We start from the raw sequence: 16877 nt of genomic DNA, 5'->3' as shown, positions 1-16877 counted from the left end.
CTGGGTGGGGTCATGGCTTTTTATGGCTTTCTTATAGCCACATTGAACATGTCCCACTGGTCTCCCCAGTGACATGTCTCACCCTTCGTCCACACACAGTTTACTGGACCTAGTCTCCTGCAGCAGGGGTTTTCTGAAGGCAGAGGGCTGGCTGACCATGGTTGTGCTGTGGGGGAACCCTCCTAGGGTACAGAGTGTGGTGGATGTCGTAACTGGGGAGACAGTTCAGAAACACCGTGTAGATCCGTGAATCTTGACCTGCACCTAAGGGAAAGGTTGGGTTCCGGTTCATGCAGAACCAGCTCCTGAACTCAGCATTGAAGAAAAGTGGTCTTTCATCCTCTTCCTCTGCTTTTTCCATTCCTGCAAGACCAGCTGCGACTCATCAGCTCCAGGTGCAGCCACACCATGTGTGTGCTCAGGTGTGCAGCCGCACCATGTGTGTGGTCAAGTGTGCAGCTATACCATGTATGTGGTCAGGTGTGCAGCCTCACCATGTGTGATCAGGTGTACAGCCACACCATGTGTGTGGTCAGGTGTGCAGCCACACCATGAGTGAGGTCAGGTGTGCAGCTGCACCATGTCTGTCTGAATGTACTACTTCATATTCATGGTTCCGATCTCGGGCCACAGCCCAGGCTGTACGCTCCAGTCTGCCAAGAGCACTTGGGCATCATGTTACCAGTTTATTGTTTATGTTGTCACCAAAATACGGCACTTTGGCTCCCTTCCATCCAATAAGCTTCAAAAAATACACAGATTGTTGTATGTGCACCTGGCCTTTCTGAAACCCAAGGGTTTTATCCCAAATCAAATGCCTTTCTTGTTCACCTTTCAGAAGGTGAACCGTAAGGAGCTGGGGGTCTTAGCCTGAACTGTGACCACATAGCCAGGTCCCACTGGCCTTTCTAGTGACCTGCTTCACCCTTGTCCGCAGAGCGGCTGGTGCTCATGGCAATGAGGAGCATCTTGCGTCTGCTCAGCATAGTGAACGGACTCTTCAGTACCTGTGGGGATCGCGCTGTATGGGATTCCTCTGACGTGTACATCTCGTACTGGATCCTGTGCGTCCCTCAACAGGCGTGCGAGCTCATCAGTGCTGACGTCACGCATGCCGGCAGGGTCACGTCAGGCAGAGCTGTACCTGAGCTGCTCAGTGCTCCCAGAGAACTCTCTGCAGAGTCATTCGTGTGCTCCAAGGGCCTGTGGCATCCTCAGGGTGCCAGTCACCTCTTCATCCGGGACAGCATTGAGGCCTTTGTAGACAGTCCCCAGCTGGCTGTAATGCACAGCCCCAATCTTGATTGTCACTGTCCAGGAACCACCAAACTTAGGTTTTGACATGACAGTGGTCATTGCTGATGAGAAGGGCCTGAGCAACCCTGAAGACGAGAACAGCACCAGGCTGCGACTGTAACCAAAGTCATGGTTCTCGGTGGTGGACATGCTCGTGTCATTGCTTGAGATAATGACATCTGCATTGAACAAATTGCTTGTTATGGTCAGCAGCAGGGCCATTGCTTTGTCAGCTCCACCTGTGGGCAGGAGGGTCTTGCCTGGGCAATTGCTTTTAAAACTGCCTGGGGGGTTGGAGAGATGGCAGTTAAGAGCACTTACCTGCTCTTCCAAAGGACCCAGGTTCAATTCCCAGCACCCACATGGCAGCTCACAACTGTCTGTAACTCCAAGATCTGATACCCTCACACCAACACACATAAATTAAAACAAAAGAACAACAACAAAAAAAACCACAACTGCCTGGGGTCTGCCCAGTGCCGAGCTTGGGTCTGCATAAAGCCCCCGCACCCTGGTTGATGAGTCCACCTGAGGCTGGAAGATTGTTTGCTTCAGGCTCGGTGTGTGTGCATTGAGGAGCTAGAGGGAAGCCCTGTTAGTGAACACTGAGAAGGGCAAAGGGGATGGCCACACCCTCTTCCAGACCGAGACTTGAGAGTGCAGGCTGGCTTTGTTGGCATGTGGGAAATGGCATGCTGGGAAGTGGATCCGATGGGTTGTGTCAGGTGAGGAAGCTGAGAGCAGCTTCCTGATGGAAAGAGCACACATCTGTTGACTTCATTCCTGCTCACTTCGGTGTGTAGGGTTGACATTTTCCTTGAGAGCCTGTCAGGACCCAGAGCGAATGCTCAGGTAGCAGCTGCACAGCCAGGTGTCTTCCCTCAGCCATCTAAGGGAGGCAGCGTGAGGCTTGAGTGAGTGACGGAAGTGGGACGCTGTGTCTCCTCCAGTTGTGTTCGGAGGGTGTCACCTTTGCGCTTGGTGTGGCCATCATGTCTCCCTGTTCTTCAGACTTGAGTCTGGGACGGAGGACAGTCTTGGGGTACAGGCCTTTTGTTGTTTTGAACTACCATATTTAAGCCTTTTGTTGAATTCTCCATGTGGTTTTTTGTTTTGTTTTGTTTTAATCTTATTTGTATTTACCTTTTAAAGCAGAATGTAATTGGGCACTATATTTCCACTCACAAGCCTTACTGAGTTACAAGACCCAGGGCAGTAGCTTAGGTCTGTCTGTCTCGGAACTCTGGAAAACAAGCCACAAGGGGAATTCCTGTCAAGTTGTTAACTTGTGTTCCTACTTCTAAGACTAGTACATGCAGAATTAAACCTACAGGGGATGAAAAATATTGTAAGATCAAACTTAAGCCATCCATCTTAATTTTTGTCCTTTCTAAACATGTATCTCTCAGAACACTTAAGTACAAATGATTCAGTCTACTAAGGAACCCAACTCAGCAGCTAAACACTTCAGAGCAGGTTACATTACAATGTGTGAAGGACGTGTTTGTGTGTGTGTGTGTGTGTGTGTGTGTGTGTGTGTGTGTCCCCGTCCGTCTGTCCGTCCTTCTGTCCGTGTGTCTTAGGGACATGTAGTCTAGTTGAGCCTCCTTTGCATTTTCTCCCTGGATAAGAAGCTTAACAGGATAGCATGTTGGTCTTCATGCTGCTGGCCCAGAAGAGTGCCAGGCTCCAGTCTTGGTGTGTGTCATGCCTTGGAGTAGTGAAAGTGCCAGGCGCTGAGCTGCTAAGTTCCTCCTTTCACAGGCAGATTCCAAAGGAAAACAGGCTCCCATGGTGCTTTTCTGTGTGATCCACTGTGCCAGCAGCACCTGCCAGATCTGCACTGGCTGCATGGCTGTGTGTTGCTGACCGTGCTGACAGGCAGTTTTCACTTCCACAGAGAGCCATGCCGATTGTGCACTGTACGGAGGCAGCTGGTTGGCACACAGAGCTTTTGGTGTTAATGGTAGAGGCTTTTCTTACATGCCTTCCTTGGTATGTTGTGACCTGCCTGCTCACTGCTTACTGAAGTACCTTCTGATGCTCTAGCACCTAAATTCTGAAGTGTGTGGGCCTTGGCAGGCCGGGGGTGGGGCTGGGATTCAGGGGAGGGCACCAGGTGCAGAACAGTGCCAGCCACATGCGCACTCCACCCTCATTACCACATGAAGGGCCACAGAAGGCCTCTTTCATTTTCCCTCTGTGCCTGTGTTTTCCAGTCTCACTGGAGGGAACAGGGAGGAGGGGGTGCTCTGCTTGCCCCGAGTTAACAATGAAGCACAAAGTGCTGGCAGAAGGAAGCTCACAATGTGCCCTCAGGCTATTTTTGATGACTGCAAGTGGCTGTGACTCACTGAGAATATGCCCAGCAGATGATGGTGTCCACCCTCCCCCATGCGTTCAGAGATGAGCAGGCGGCCTGTCCTCTGTGCATCCCCTCACCTCACAGCTCTGTGTCCCCAGCAGCCGTCCTACAGGCCTGACAGGCTCTGACAGCGCTTTTTACCATATATGGCCATCAGTGCTCCATAGCTGACAGCTGGCCAGGGTAATTTCCTTCCTCTGCTTTGATTGGCTGCACAGCTGCTTGGAGAATGGTGGGATCTGGAAGTGTGTGGTGAGAGCCACCGAGTCAAGCTCAGAGAATGGTTAACTCCTTCCTGGGTTTCTGGAGATCGTGAGTCCATGCTGGGCCTGTGAGCTGCTGCTTCTCAGGCCAGGAACGGGTTCTGAGTACATGCAGGTTGCTCTCAACAACCACACAGCGCGGAATGAACACATTTTTGCAGTGTCATCTACACATGCAGCAGGCTGCTCTCGCCAGCTTGAAGGTCTCTGTCAGTTGGGTGTAGGATCCAGGGAAGACTGGGCAGGGAGGCGAGGGATGAGGCACATGTCAGCTGGCGGTCAGGGGTGCTGAGTGCAGTTCATCTGGCTGAGCTGTGAGTCCTGCATAAGTAGCACTGGCCACTGAGTTGGGTCTGTACCCCGTTCCTCTAGCTTGTTCACAAGACGCAAACTGTCCTGCCGCAGTCTGCTCCCAAAGCAATAGCTTCTGTCTTCCACCCCACTCTGGAGCCCTGGTGGCTGCATTTCCACTTGCTCACTCGGGCGTATTGGACGGCCACCCACTCTCCTTACTGGTGGCACGTCCCCTGGGCTTCCATGCAGGGCACCAATTCTTGTGCTTGTGACTTCTGCTTGTAAGCTGAAAAGTTGGCTTTGACTCTGGTCCACCCCATCGTGGGTTCTTGACCTTCGTTCCCAGCCCAGGCATGTCTGTGGAGTCATGATGGTCAGGGACACTGAGTTTTCACTCACGTCATTTAAGGGACACCTAGGCAGCCCTCAGTGTTAGGGTTGGCACCCTCGGAGCAGACAGGGGTGCAGGACTGGGAGCTCGCTGCAGCCAGCCTGTCCTAAGCACTGGGATCTGTCTCAGTGAACGAAACCCCACCCCCCAAAAGCAAAGACACATTTTTAGGCTGCTTCTTTGTAGTTTTGAAAGCAGAGTGGATACATTTATTAAGGAAGGATAGGAAAGAACTCCTGGGGTCTGGTGGGAGGCGCCCCCCCCCAGGGGAACTCCTGGGGGTGTGGGGTGTGGGGTCTGGGTCTCCCAGCCAGGGGCTAAGGGCTAGGGCTGGGGCTGGGGTTTATTGTTCTGCTGCTACAGGGAGTGCATTTCAGACTGCCTGTGTGTCCAGCCCTGAGTTCAGGCTCTGCCACGGAACGACATCCTACTGTGGTGTATTTGAGCAAGAACATGTTACCTTTTCAGCTTTTTTTTTTTCCTTCAGGTAAAATACTCACAGTTTTATAGTACCTTCTTTCACATTCTCAGTGGGTTTAAGTCTGGTCTATATTAAAGCCATTACATCTAGTTTTAAGTCTAGTCTATATTAAACCCATTACTTCTAGTACTTAGGTTGGCAAGATGGCTCCCTGGGCAAAGTGATTGCTGCACAAGCCTGGTAATCTGAGTTTAAACCTGGGATACGTGTAGAGAGAAGGGAAGCTACTCCTCAGACTTGCCCACTGACCGCCACATGTGTGAGGTAGCATGACCATGGCCCCCACCATGCACATACACACAATAATAAACTTTAATCCCAGCACTCGGGAGGCAGAGGCAGGTGGATCTCTGTGAGACTGAGGCCAGCCTGGTCTACAAAGCGAGTCCTGGACAGCCAAGGCTACACAGAGAGACCATGCACCACAGAAAAAGGAAAGAAAAAGAACGTTGGTGAGCCCAGCTCTGGAGATACCTGTGATGCACAGGTCACTGTGTGGCAGAGTCATGTCACTGCTTCCTCCCAGGGCCACTCCTCCCCTGGCAGCCTTAGCTGCTGGCTTACCTTACCACAGAGTGACTCAGTCTGATGGTTTGCTCTAGAGCACCCCCACTCTAGAACTTCCTCCATGTGTCTGTCACACATGGTCTGCATCTGCAGTCACCGTGTCCCCTCCCTGTGGAGCAGCTGAGGTTCACAGGTCCTAGCAGAACATGGCCTCACATAAATAGACAAAGGAAGCTGGAGAAAAAGGCACATCAGGAGATGATGCCCTTTGCTGCCTCCCTGAGCCCTGCGCATGTGAATGGAGCCCTTATGCTTGGCTGAGACGGCCCGCTGCTTCCGAGCACATGTTTGGTTCCATTCTCGCTGCTGAAGTCCACGTGTTCTCACGTGTCGCCCCCAGCCTGAGGGGAACTCTTACTGAAATGTGGGCATGGCCTCCCTTAAGAAGCAAGCGTTTGGAAAGACTGAGCTGCTCTTCCTCTTCCTAGAGTCACGAGACCTGAGCCTGCAGCTCTCCGGACCCTCACATGAGCCTGGCCTTACCAGTGTGGTGCAGAGGCTGGGAGAAACAGCTGCAGAGTCAGAAAGGATGGGAAAGTGAGACAGCTGCCTGGATTCATAGGAGACAGGCAGAAAAACAGGGAGATAATGGCAAATTAGTGGTAAATTTCAGGGCAGACACTAGGAAGGAGCATGCAGCTGTCTAAGCATCTCAAGGGAGTATCTAGACTGACGCCTGTGCTGCTTTGCCACTGGAGCAGCTTACTACCTTTGCAAAGGTACTTAGGAAAAAGTTAACATGGTACAAGTTTCTACTGTGAGAAGGGCCAGTCGCTGCGCATTGGTTCTTCTGCAGGATTTGATGTGACTGATGGGGGAGCACCTGCAGTGTGTGAGGACTTGCCCTATTCTGCACGATCTCGTATAAGCCACACAGCACACGGCACAAGCCTTGGGTTTTGAGGGTACGTGAGGGCGAACATGCCCCAGGTCCATCTTCACAGGGTAGCATCCTCCCCTTAATAATGTCTGGGACATTACCAGTGTGATGTATACAATGTGTACATTTCCATTTTGGCTGCAGTATGACTTAGCACATATAACTGCTGCTTAAGATGACAGATGTGGGCTGGAGAGATGGCTCAGCGGTTAAGAGCACTGACTGCTCTTCCAGAGGTCCTGAGTTCAAGTCCCAGCAACCACATGATGGCTCACTACCATCTATAATGTGATCTGATGCCCTCTTCTGGCCTGCAAATGTATATATGCAGGCAGAGCACTTTATACATAGTAATAAATAAATCTTAAAAAAAAAAAAAAAGATGACAGATGTAAAATGTGCTTAGACCTTGGTGGAAGCCACTGAGGTTTCTCTGGGGACTGACTGGAGGACACTATAACTAGAGACCTGTGCTGTACTCTAGATGCTTAAAGGGGATCCTTTATCCAAAGGCAGGTCAGTTAAACATCCTTTTCTAAAGAGTTAATGGACTTGGTTTAGGATTGCTGATCACCCTCTTCCAGGCCCGTGGCTGGAAATGCTACCTAATTTACTGGGTCTTGTTGAGAGGCTTGAGCTCTCTCCACAGGCCCTCTGAGTCTTGCTTTGAAATTTTTTCAAAGGTCTTACCCCAAACCCAAAGCCCACGACAATGCTGGCATCGGCTCTGCTGCTACGCTGGGGGTTGCTGGCTGGGACAAGCTCAAAGCTGTCACCCTGGCTCGGGCCAGCCACGTGGAAACTGTGCCCTTACACCTCTGCTTTGTGCCAGCTGTCTACACGCCTCAGAGGCTGAATTTTCCCTGGGGCTCATGTTGCTTGGCTCAGAACAGGCCACTGGATCTGTCAGGTACTAACGAAAGTGTGCCAGGATCCTGACCCATTTTGCCACTGTCCCAAGAGTTTGTGAACCAGGGCCTGGAACAGCCTCCTGGAACCTTGGCATTGGTTTTGACAGACACTCACTTGACTCCAGGTAATCGCTACCACGAGGGGGTGTAGCTGGAGCAGCCCAGTGTGCTGTGTGACAAGGACAACTAACTAAGCAGTGAGTGAATTAAAACCTTAGTGAAGGCTCAGAACACAAATGGCTGCAGTTTCTGTTCGAGAAAAGAAGTGATGCAGAGTGCCGCTCTGTACACGGTGGGGTCCAAGCTCCAGGCCAGCCAGCTAACACAGTGGGACATCTCAAAGAAACAAGAAAGCAGTGCAAAATAAAATAAAAATAAACAAAACAGAATCAGTGATACCTAGCTTGATAAAGCGGCAGGTGGAGGTGCTTACGATGCAAGCCTGGCTGAAACCAGTCTCCAGAACCCTCGGCTTTGTTCTCTGACTTCCATGGCACACATACTCACCCATGCACAGACACACCTTACACACTAATAAATAAAAACAGTGACACTGCTAGATGGTGCAGTTGAGGTGGCTTAAGCAGCATTAATAAAATGAAATTATTTGCATGTGCTCTTGAGGGGCAGTAAGCTCTGCATCACGGGGACACTGTGCACTGAACTTCTTACAGGTTCATCTGCTGTCACAGTAAGCAGAGTGCCCACTCTGCAGTGTTTGGTTTGCTTACTCACCTGTTTGGACAGGTACCAAGCGTACATGTACAGATCAGGAAGATGATTTAGTGCGGGTGTCAGTTCTGGGGATTGAACTCAGGTCCTCGGGCGTGGCACCGAGGACTTTGTCCTCTGCCCGTCTTGCAGGCCCATCATTATATCTGAATAGTGTACACTCTGCTAAACATTATGGCTGCACTTCAGATTGCTTCTGCTGTGGTAAGAAGGTATGTGGAGGTTCTGAGCCATGAAAACAAGATGGCTGCTATCCCGGAAGCAGCCCATGTCAGATGCTCTGCTCATGTTGTGCCTGCCCCACTGCGCATAATCAGCTCCTCTTGTGCAGTGCTGCAGTGTGATGCTGCCTCATCTGTGGGAAGGACTTACGGTGACATCACAGCCAGAGGAAGCAGCTGCCTGCAGAGCATCCGTTTTTATTAACTCCATGTTTCTGATGGCCGGCTGCCAGGGATTGCAAGGCTGCTGTGAGACCCATGCACAGCCCATGGCCTGGTGGGAACTTTTTCCCTATCCAACCCTAGTATGAATGGCCAGTGACATTTCAGACAACCGCCTCTTGGATATGGTGTCTCCATTTATTTGGAGAATGGGAAGAATTAAATTCCCATATGAAGCCGGGCGATGGTGGCCCAGCACTTGGAAGGCAGAGGCAGGTGGATCTCTGTGAGTTCGAGGCCAGCCTGGTCTACAAAGTGAGTCCAGGACAGCCAAGGTACACAGAGAAACCCTGTCTTGAAAAAAAAAAAAACAAAAATACAAAGTCCCCACGTGACCCATGGTCTTACAGATACCCTGAAGGCGTCAGCCGTTATCTTCACTCCTTGTTGTTTGTTTTGTTGTTTGTGTTTGTGCTTACTTGCTTATAAGTTGCTATGTAGACCCGGCTGGCCTTGAACTCAACTATCCACTCAGCTCCGCCTCCCAAGTGCTGGCGTTAGAGGTGTGCGCCACTGCACTCTGCTTGTTGTTTTGGGTTTCAGTAGAAAGGAAGCGTGTGGAAGCTGCCGCTGAGCACCAGGCCGGATCCCCGCAGTGGCAGGCTTGCTGTGACTCGTGGGAGTGGCCGGCTGCTTATTCTCGCGTCTTATGCGGTTAGAGCACACCTGCGGACACCCGCCTGCTGACGCGAGGCTGGCACTGTTGAAGCTGAGGTAATTAGAGGAACTTCTGTGTGCCGTTAAGCTAGTTAACCAGGGCCGCCAGGGCTGCAGCTTCAGTTCCCACCGCCTGGCTCTCTGCAGCGGCCCCACTTAGCCCAGACCAAAACACCACCTGTTGTTCTGCACAGACTGGCAAGCACGGCTTGCTGAGGCAAGGCTTGGGATACAGAAGCCCAGGATAAGACAGTTCAGCAGAAAAACCTTGGCTGGGAAAAAAAAATTAATGGCAACCTGTCAGGTTGCTCAGTGGAGGAAGGGTTCTGCCACCAAGCATGGCTACCTAGAGTCTGTCTGTCCTTGAGACCCACATGGTGGTGGGAGGAGAGACGTGATGCACAGCAGTTGTCCTCTGACGTTCACACATCCGTGCTGCCGGGCCTCACTGAGCGTGCACACACACTAGTGAGTAGTGCAATTTAAAATCTTTTTCTTATCTTTTTTTTTTTTTTCTTTTTTAAGACAGAGTTTCTCTGTGCAGTCTTAGCAGTCCTGGATTCACTTTTTGGACCAGGCTGGCCTTGAACTCACAGAGGTCTGCCTGCCACAGCACAGAGAGTCCTGGGATGACAGGCATGTGCCACCACGCCTGGCAGCATTTTAAAATTTTAATGTGATATTCGTAGCAATGTATTGATTGAATTTTATTATTTTTTTATAGGAAGCATGAAATAAAGTGAGATACTCATGTACTTAGCATCGAGGTTGCACAGATGTTGGTATTTTGCCATGTTGCTTTCATCTCTCTTGACAGAAAAGTACAACAGCTTTAGGTGGCCACCGCTTCTCCTTTCCCCTTCAGAGAGGGCCGTCTTCTCAGGCCTGCTCGGTTGTTTCATTTCAAATCATTTTCCTTTTAGTCTGAGCAACCCCAGCAGTGCTAACAGTAGAGAGTGAATCTGTGAACACATGCTCCATCCTTGGGTGTGTGCTTGTGCGTCTGGGACTTGATGTAAAGGTGTGTCCCCTGATGGAGGCTGTGCAGTGGCTCTTAGCCTGGCCACTATTTGTAGTGCTGCCTCGGGCAGTCTTCCTCACGTGAACAATACAGGAACAAACGTTTCGCTCACCAAGATCGTTTAGAAAGTGATGCTTTGGGGACGCCGTCACTTCACCTGTTGCTGTTACTCGCAGGAGGAGGTGTAACAAGACATCCCCTGTCAGCACCTCTAGCTGGGCTTTTCCATGTGTGCTCTTTAAACAGATGTCAAGTGGGACCTCATTTTGAATTTATTTTGTATGTATGTGTGTGCACATGTGTGTGCAGGCGCCCAGGAAGGCCAGAAGAGTGTGAGATTCCCTGGAGCTGGAGTAACAGGTGGTTGTGAGCCCCCAGCATGAGCCCCCAGTCTTATGGAAGAGCAGCAAGGGCCTTAGCCACTGCGCCATCTCTCAGCCTTGGTGGTTTCCCTGTCCAGTACCAGTGAGGTGGAGTACCTTCTCCCGCATCCGCCGGTGCCAGGCTCCCCATGTGAACCCTCTGCTTACATCATCTGCCACTGCTGTGTCTAGCTGTGCTACTGTGTCTCTTCTGTGTCTTTCAAACTTATCTTTTTCCTCAGCCCCCTCCCCTTCTGAGTGTGTGTGTGCACGCGCGTGCGCGCATTTTACAGGAACACACCACCATATTTTAGAACAACTCACACTGGGCTTCCTTCCTACGTGCCTTAAACTGTTATGTATTTACTTACTTTTGTCTGCCTGTGTGCCTGCCTGATGGCCTAGGAGGCCAGAAGGAGCCTAGGTCCCCAGATCTGCAGTTACAGAAGGTTGTGAGCTGCCACTTCAGTGCTGGGAGCCAAACCCTGGTCTTCTGGAGGAGCCAGGTGGTGCTGGTAACTGCTGAGCCATCTTTCCAGCTGCTGCCGCCTCCTCCCCTCCCTTCCTCACCCCCTTTCTTCCTCCCCCCCCCCTAAAAAAAAGGTCTATGGAAAGCTGTTTCCGGTAATCTTTTGTGACAGGATCTCACTGTGCAGTCCCCGATGGCCTAGAACTCACTTTCCAGTGGTATTTCAAGGTTTTGTTTTTTTCCCAAATCTCTCTCTCTCTCTCTCTCTCTCTCTCTCTCTCTCTCTCTCTCTCTCACACACACACACACACACACACACACACACACACACACACACACACACACACGAGTTTTTCCCGTGGTTTCCCTGATGTTGCTCCTGGGTTTCCAGCCTGTTGTGAGTTGCGTCACTTTCTGCTCTCATAGTTACCTGTGCTTGCCTTTGGTTTCCTGACCCATCTGTTCTGCTGTTCTTGTTGTTTAATATCCATTTGCCTTTACTTGATCTGAACTCTATCAGCCATTGTTACTGCTGTTTTACGTGACTAATTCATATTAAACTTACCATATTGGCTACTTCTTTTTGTCTTTTTGTTTTTTTACTCTTTTAAACAAAGATCTATTTGTGGTGGGGTTTTTTTGGTTGAAAATAGCCCTTTTTGTTGTTTGCTTTTTAAAAAGGATCATTCTTGAATGATGATTTATTTGAGCATAGGGTACAAAGGTGACATTTTCCAAAGCCTACATTTAATACACTCCATCTGACTGCTCTGTCCACAGGAACGCTCTTCTCTCCCATTGGCTGCTTTTGAGGTGTGTGTGTGTGTGTGTGTGTGTGTGTGTGTGTGTGTGTGTATGCATACGCACACGTGCAGATGCCCTACCATTAGGTTAATGCTACATGAGATTTGTATTTGTTGAGTCTAAGGATTCTTAGGCCTCTAAGGGCTGACTATGGTGGCTCACGCCTTTAATCCCAGCACTTGGGAGGCAGAGGCAGGTGGATCTCTGTGAGTTCGAGGCCAGCCTGGTCTACAGAGTGAGTCCAGGACAGCCAAGGCTACACAGAGAAACCCTGTCTTGAAAAACAAAACAAAACAAAAAACAAAAACAAAAACAAAAGAACAGTATTCTTAGGCTTCTGAAACCTGGAAAGTTCTTAGCTGTTATCTGCATTATCTATTTAGTTTTTGCTTGTTGTGCAGGATTGTCTTACTGACATGGGAGCCAGGGTCATTCTGCTCTTCCTGTCAGGCTGTAGGGTGTCACACATTTAAAAGGGTAATTGTAAACCTATAGTGAGATGGAAGTTAGAAATGTTTGTAGTGTCATACAGAGAACCCATGAGCCGACCTGCACCAGCCTAAACACTAGGACATAACCAGGGCTACAAGTCAGATAGATAACCAGCACTTCCGGTGGGTTTAGGGCTACAGTGAGAGAGCTGGGTGAGCCCACCTAGGCTAAGTGTTTAGTTGATGCTCCTCCCTTAAGGAGACATGAGATAGAGATACGGTGTAAGGTCTCTGTGACAATCACGGCTGGCACAGTAGCAATCCAAGAGGCAAGAAGACAGTTTGGTTCAGCATGACTAAGGAGCTGGTGTTGGTTCAAACTTCAGGAACCTGACTCCAGGTAGTTTAGTATAGGCATATTCAAGCACAGCATGAGTTGGTGAAAACATCTCTGATGACAGCCAAGTCTCATGTGCACAGTAAAGCTTGACACAACCACATCAGAACTCTGTAAAGTACTTGTGATGTCATCCATAAAGATGAGTTCTATAGATTGACTACATGTAACAACAGGTTATGCATCCTTTGAAGGAACAGCCTGTGTGTGTAACATTTCTGGCTTCCCTAGTGCTTGTCTGTGAGAACAGGGACCCACGCCTCCCACGCATGGTCGCGTGGATCCCAGTGCAGGGGTGGTACGGCGAATCCCAGTGTCTGCTGAATTCTGAGGCACTTCACATGCTGGGACACTAACAAACACTGGTCCTGGCTTGACTGACTCACTTTCACGTCTGCTGGTAAAAATAAACAGCATTCTGTTACAGGTGAAAAACTGGGTAAAGTGCAACAGAGGGAGTGAGCTGGCTGAGAGCCCACGTTTGGGAAACGGCAGCAACGTCACTCTGGCTGGGACAGTCTTGATTGTGAACGCTGTGCTTTACCAGACTCTCTTACGATGTGGTGTCCACTGACATTTCCTGTTTTCTTTTTCTTTTTGTTTGCAATGCTGGGGAGCAATCCCAAGGTCTTGTGTCTGCTAGGAAAGCATTCTACTGCTGAGCTAGATCCCTCGCCCCTGAGGCTAATGACTTTTGCCTGGAAGGGGGAATCTCTAAGAAACCTAGACTATAGGCCAGTGCATAGGGGCATCTAAGCCTTGGCGTAAATCATTCCTTCTTTGCCGAAACCCTTGCCAGCACCAGGACAACGCATATTGTCATGAAGCCTCCTTGGCTGCCTCCTTGGCTCCACCCCTCCCTCAGTCAGCATAGGGGGCGCCCCTTCCATGTCCAGGCTCCCACACTTAGTGTAGTGTCTCATCAATACAAATCTACAAATGGCGGCATGTGTTGGTCAGCTCTCACTGATGGGGCAATGCAAATACTGTGCTAGAAGAATTAATGACAGTGACCGTTTTATTGAGTTCTCATGCGTCTGGGCGCTTTAAGTTCTCACGTACGTTACCCAGATCACCTTGATGGGACCTTTGGCTTACCTAAATGTGGCCTCACCTTGATCCTGGGAGATGGTGCTGCTGCTGCCTGTAGCTGAGGTGAGCTGCATCTGAGCAACGTGGCTTTCCTTGGGCTAACCTCTCAAACAGCAGGACCTGGATTTGAGCCCATATCTCTGATGCAGAGCATGTGTGCTTGTCAGTTTAGCACATCGCTCTCTGAAGAGTCCCATTAGTTGAGTCGGATTTCAACCAGAGCTTACTTGTCTTGAAAAATTGCCAAGAAGCCTGCCCCGGCCTAGAGGGTTGTCGCTACAGCCAGAGCAGCAGCGCCCGTGCATGGATCTGTCGGTGTGTGAGGCTGTGGTTCTGCTGTGTGCCTGCTCCCAGAGTGCACAGCCTCCATCCCGTCAGAGAAGGGGAATGGCTTCTATAGACCTGTTGGTAACACAGTAGTTGTCTTGATTGACCCCAAATTGGCAGGTTGGCCTGTTGGGTTCAGACATGTAACACAAAGGTCTTATGGTGACTTTGAACAGCAGTAAACATTTTCTTACCAGGATGCGGAAGTAGGCGGTAAGGCCCAGGCTGATGCACGTACACTAGGCTGGCCAATGTTTCTGCTGATGGAGGCAGCGCAACCCTCGCCTTTAGCCTCTGTGCAGTAGCTACAGCTTTCATTTACACAGCTGGCAGCATGGATGTATGCTCCAGTAGCTTGCTCTTTTAAACGTAGAGGCTGGAGAAGGGGCTCGGCAGGTGCAAGCTTGTACTGTTCTTGCAGAGACCTCAAGTTTAGTTTAGAGCTCATAGCTGCCTATAACTCCAGCTCTAAGAGGATCAGCACCTCTGGCCTCCACAGCCACAGAGCCCATACTTTTTGATAAACTTTAAAAAAGGAAATCACACATTACATTTTGAGAAATCAAGGGTCCCCGTTAACCCAGTAAAACTTTCATACAACAATGTGGCCGCTATAGAATTGTACTTTAGTAGAAGGACTTGTGCGTCCTCTTTGCTGTTTCAGCGCAGACACAGTATTCTGCATTTGGAGCTTAGGTTCTTGTGATGTGATGGAGTGCCGTTAGTCGTGGTGGCTCCTGCTGGCTGCTGCTGAGAAGATGAGTGTGACCGCAGGATGTGCTGATGTCACACAGGGTTACATGATTGGTTTGTCTCTTCTTTCAGACAGGGCGCATTGACAAGTCCTACCCTACAGTGTGCGGCCACACAGGACCAGTGCTGGACATAGACTGGTGTCCACACAACGATCAGGTCATCGCCAGCGGCTCAGAGGACTGCACTGTTATGGTAAGTCCCCAAGCTGTGGCACAGCGCAAACCACTGGGACTCACCACCTGCTCTCAGTGCTGTGTACAGGGCTAAAAAGGTGGAAATCCTAGCAGTAGTGACTCCATAGGATTGAACATTATGGCTTAATGACAGGTGAGCCCTTTACAAGCCCTTGTATCAACAATTATACTAGTCTTTGTTTTCTTTTCTGAGAAAGGGAGGGAGGGAGAGAGACCTGCCCATTGACACTAATATCTATAGGGAAGATTTGGATGCAAGTAAGATGATTTTCTAATATTTTTATTAATGACATTTGACTATACCCTCTATCAAAAAAAAATGAAAAAAAATGCTGTCATAAACTGTGTACTCTGCCAGGCGTGGTGGCGCACGCCTTTGATCCCAGCACTCGGGAGGCAGAGGTAGGTGGATCGCTGTGAGTTCGAGGCCAGCCTGATCTACAAAGTGAGTCCAGGACAGCCAAGGCTACACAGAGAAACCCTGTCTCAGAAAACCAAAAAGAAGCGGGGGGGGGGGGGGGGAGAGGGGGAGGGGGAGGAGAAGGAGAAGAAACCCCAAAGTAAACTGTGTGCTCCTGGGCAGCAGGATGCCAACAGCTGTGCAGATCAAGCAGAAACAACAGTGGCAGGTACTGGACCCGGCGGGAGTGTAGCAAGGGCAGCTTTCCACCCTGGTGCTGGAAGGCATTTTTCCTGCTGCCAAACAGGAACCTTTATAGTATGTGTGTGGGTGTTTTGTCCCTGTGCGCCCTATAAAGGCAGCACCTACACTGCCCAGAAGAGGGCATTGGAACTGGAATTGAATGGTTGTGAGCCGCCATGTGGCTGTAAGGAATTGAACCCAGGGCCTTTGTAAGAGTAGCCAGTGCTCTTAGCCACTGAGCCATCTCTGCAGAAAGTTTGTTTTGAGAGAGAGAGATCTTTCTTGCTAGGTGACCCATGCTGACATTGAAACTTTTAGACTCTGGTGATCTTGAGCCTCAGCCTCCCAATTAGTACCTCAAGGTTTTTCAGGACACTGGTCCTGAGTGTGAGCTTTCCTCTGAGTACGGTTATTGACCTGGATCAGTCTTCAGTGTGTGCTGCCTAGTTTGAGGTCAACTTGGAACAAGCTAGAGTCATTTAGGAAGAGAGCATCAGTTGAGAAAATGCTCCCACTAGATTGGCCCATGGGCATGTGGTCCTGAGTGCAGTAAGAAAGCAGGCTGGGGCTGGAGAGATGGCTCAGAGGTTAAGAGCACTGTCTGCTCTTCCAGAGGTCTTCCAGAGGTTCAAGTCCTAGAAACCACATGGTGGCTCACAATCATCTATAATGAGACCTGGTGCCCTCTTCTGGTGTGTAGGCACACACGCAGACAGAACATTGTATACATATAAATAAATGAATTAAAAAAGAAAAGAAAGAGCCGGGCTGTGGTGGTGTGCATGCCTTTAATCCCAGCACTCGGGAGGCAGAGGCAGGTGGATTGCTGTGAGTTAGAGGCCAGCCTGGTCTACAAAGTAAGTCCAGGACAGTCAAGGCTACACAGAGAAACCCTGTCTCAAAAAACCGAAAAAAAAAAAAAAAAAAAGAAGAAGAAGAAGAAGAAGAAGAAAGAAAGAAAGAAAGCAGGCTGATCAAGCCATGAGGAACAAACCAGTAAGCAGCACCCCTCCATGGCCTCTGCATCAGCTCCTGTCTCCAGGTTCCTGCCCTGACTTCCCTCAGTGATGGACTGTGCTGAGGAAGTGTAAGCTGAAATAA

General features: G+C 49.9%; 1 protein-coding gene across 4 annotated transcripts in view; it reads left to right on the top strand.

Moving 5' to 3' along the window:
- The window catches only part of CORO1C (coronin 1C), a 75705-nt gene that overhangs the window by 37634 nt on the left and 21194 nt on the right, over positions 1-16877 (top strand). For all 4 annotated transcript variants that reach the window (XR_014775364.1, XM_084761429.1, XM_084761427.1 and 1 more), the window contains exon 3: positions 15009-15131. Coding sequence is in view for 3 of the 4 variants with exons in the window: in XM_084761429.1 (XP_084617555.1) it covers positions 15009-15131 (123 nt within the window). In the remaining variant the exon portion in view is untranslated. The remainder of the gene's footprint in view (positions 1-15008; positions 15132-16877) is intronic.

Source organism: Acomys minous (genome assembly GCF_964271855.1).
Source record: "Acomys minous genome assembly, chromosome: 16".
NCBI lineage: Eukaryota > Metazoa > Chordata > Mammalia > Rodentia > Muridae > Acomys > Acomys minous.
The sequence above is the reverse complement of the archived record's forward strand: the minus strand, read 5'-3'. Positions and strand labels throughout refer to the sequence as shown.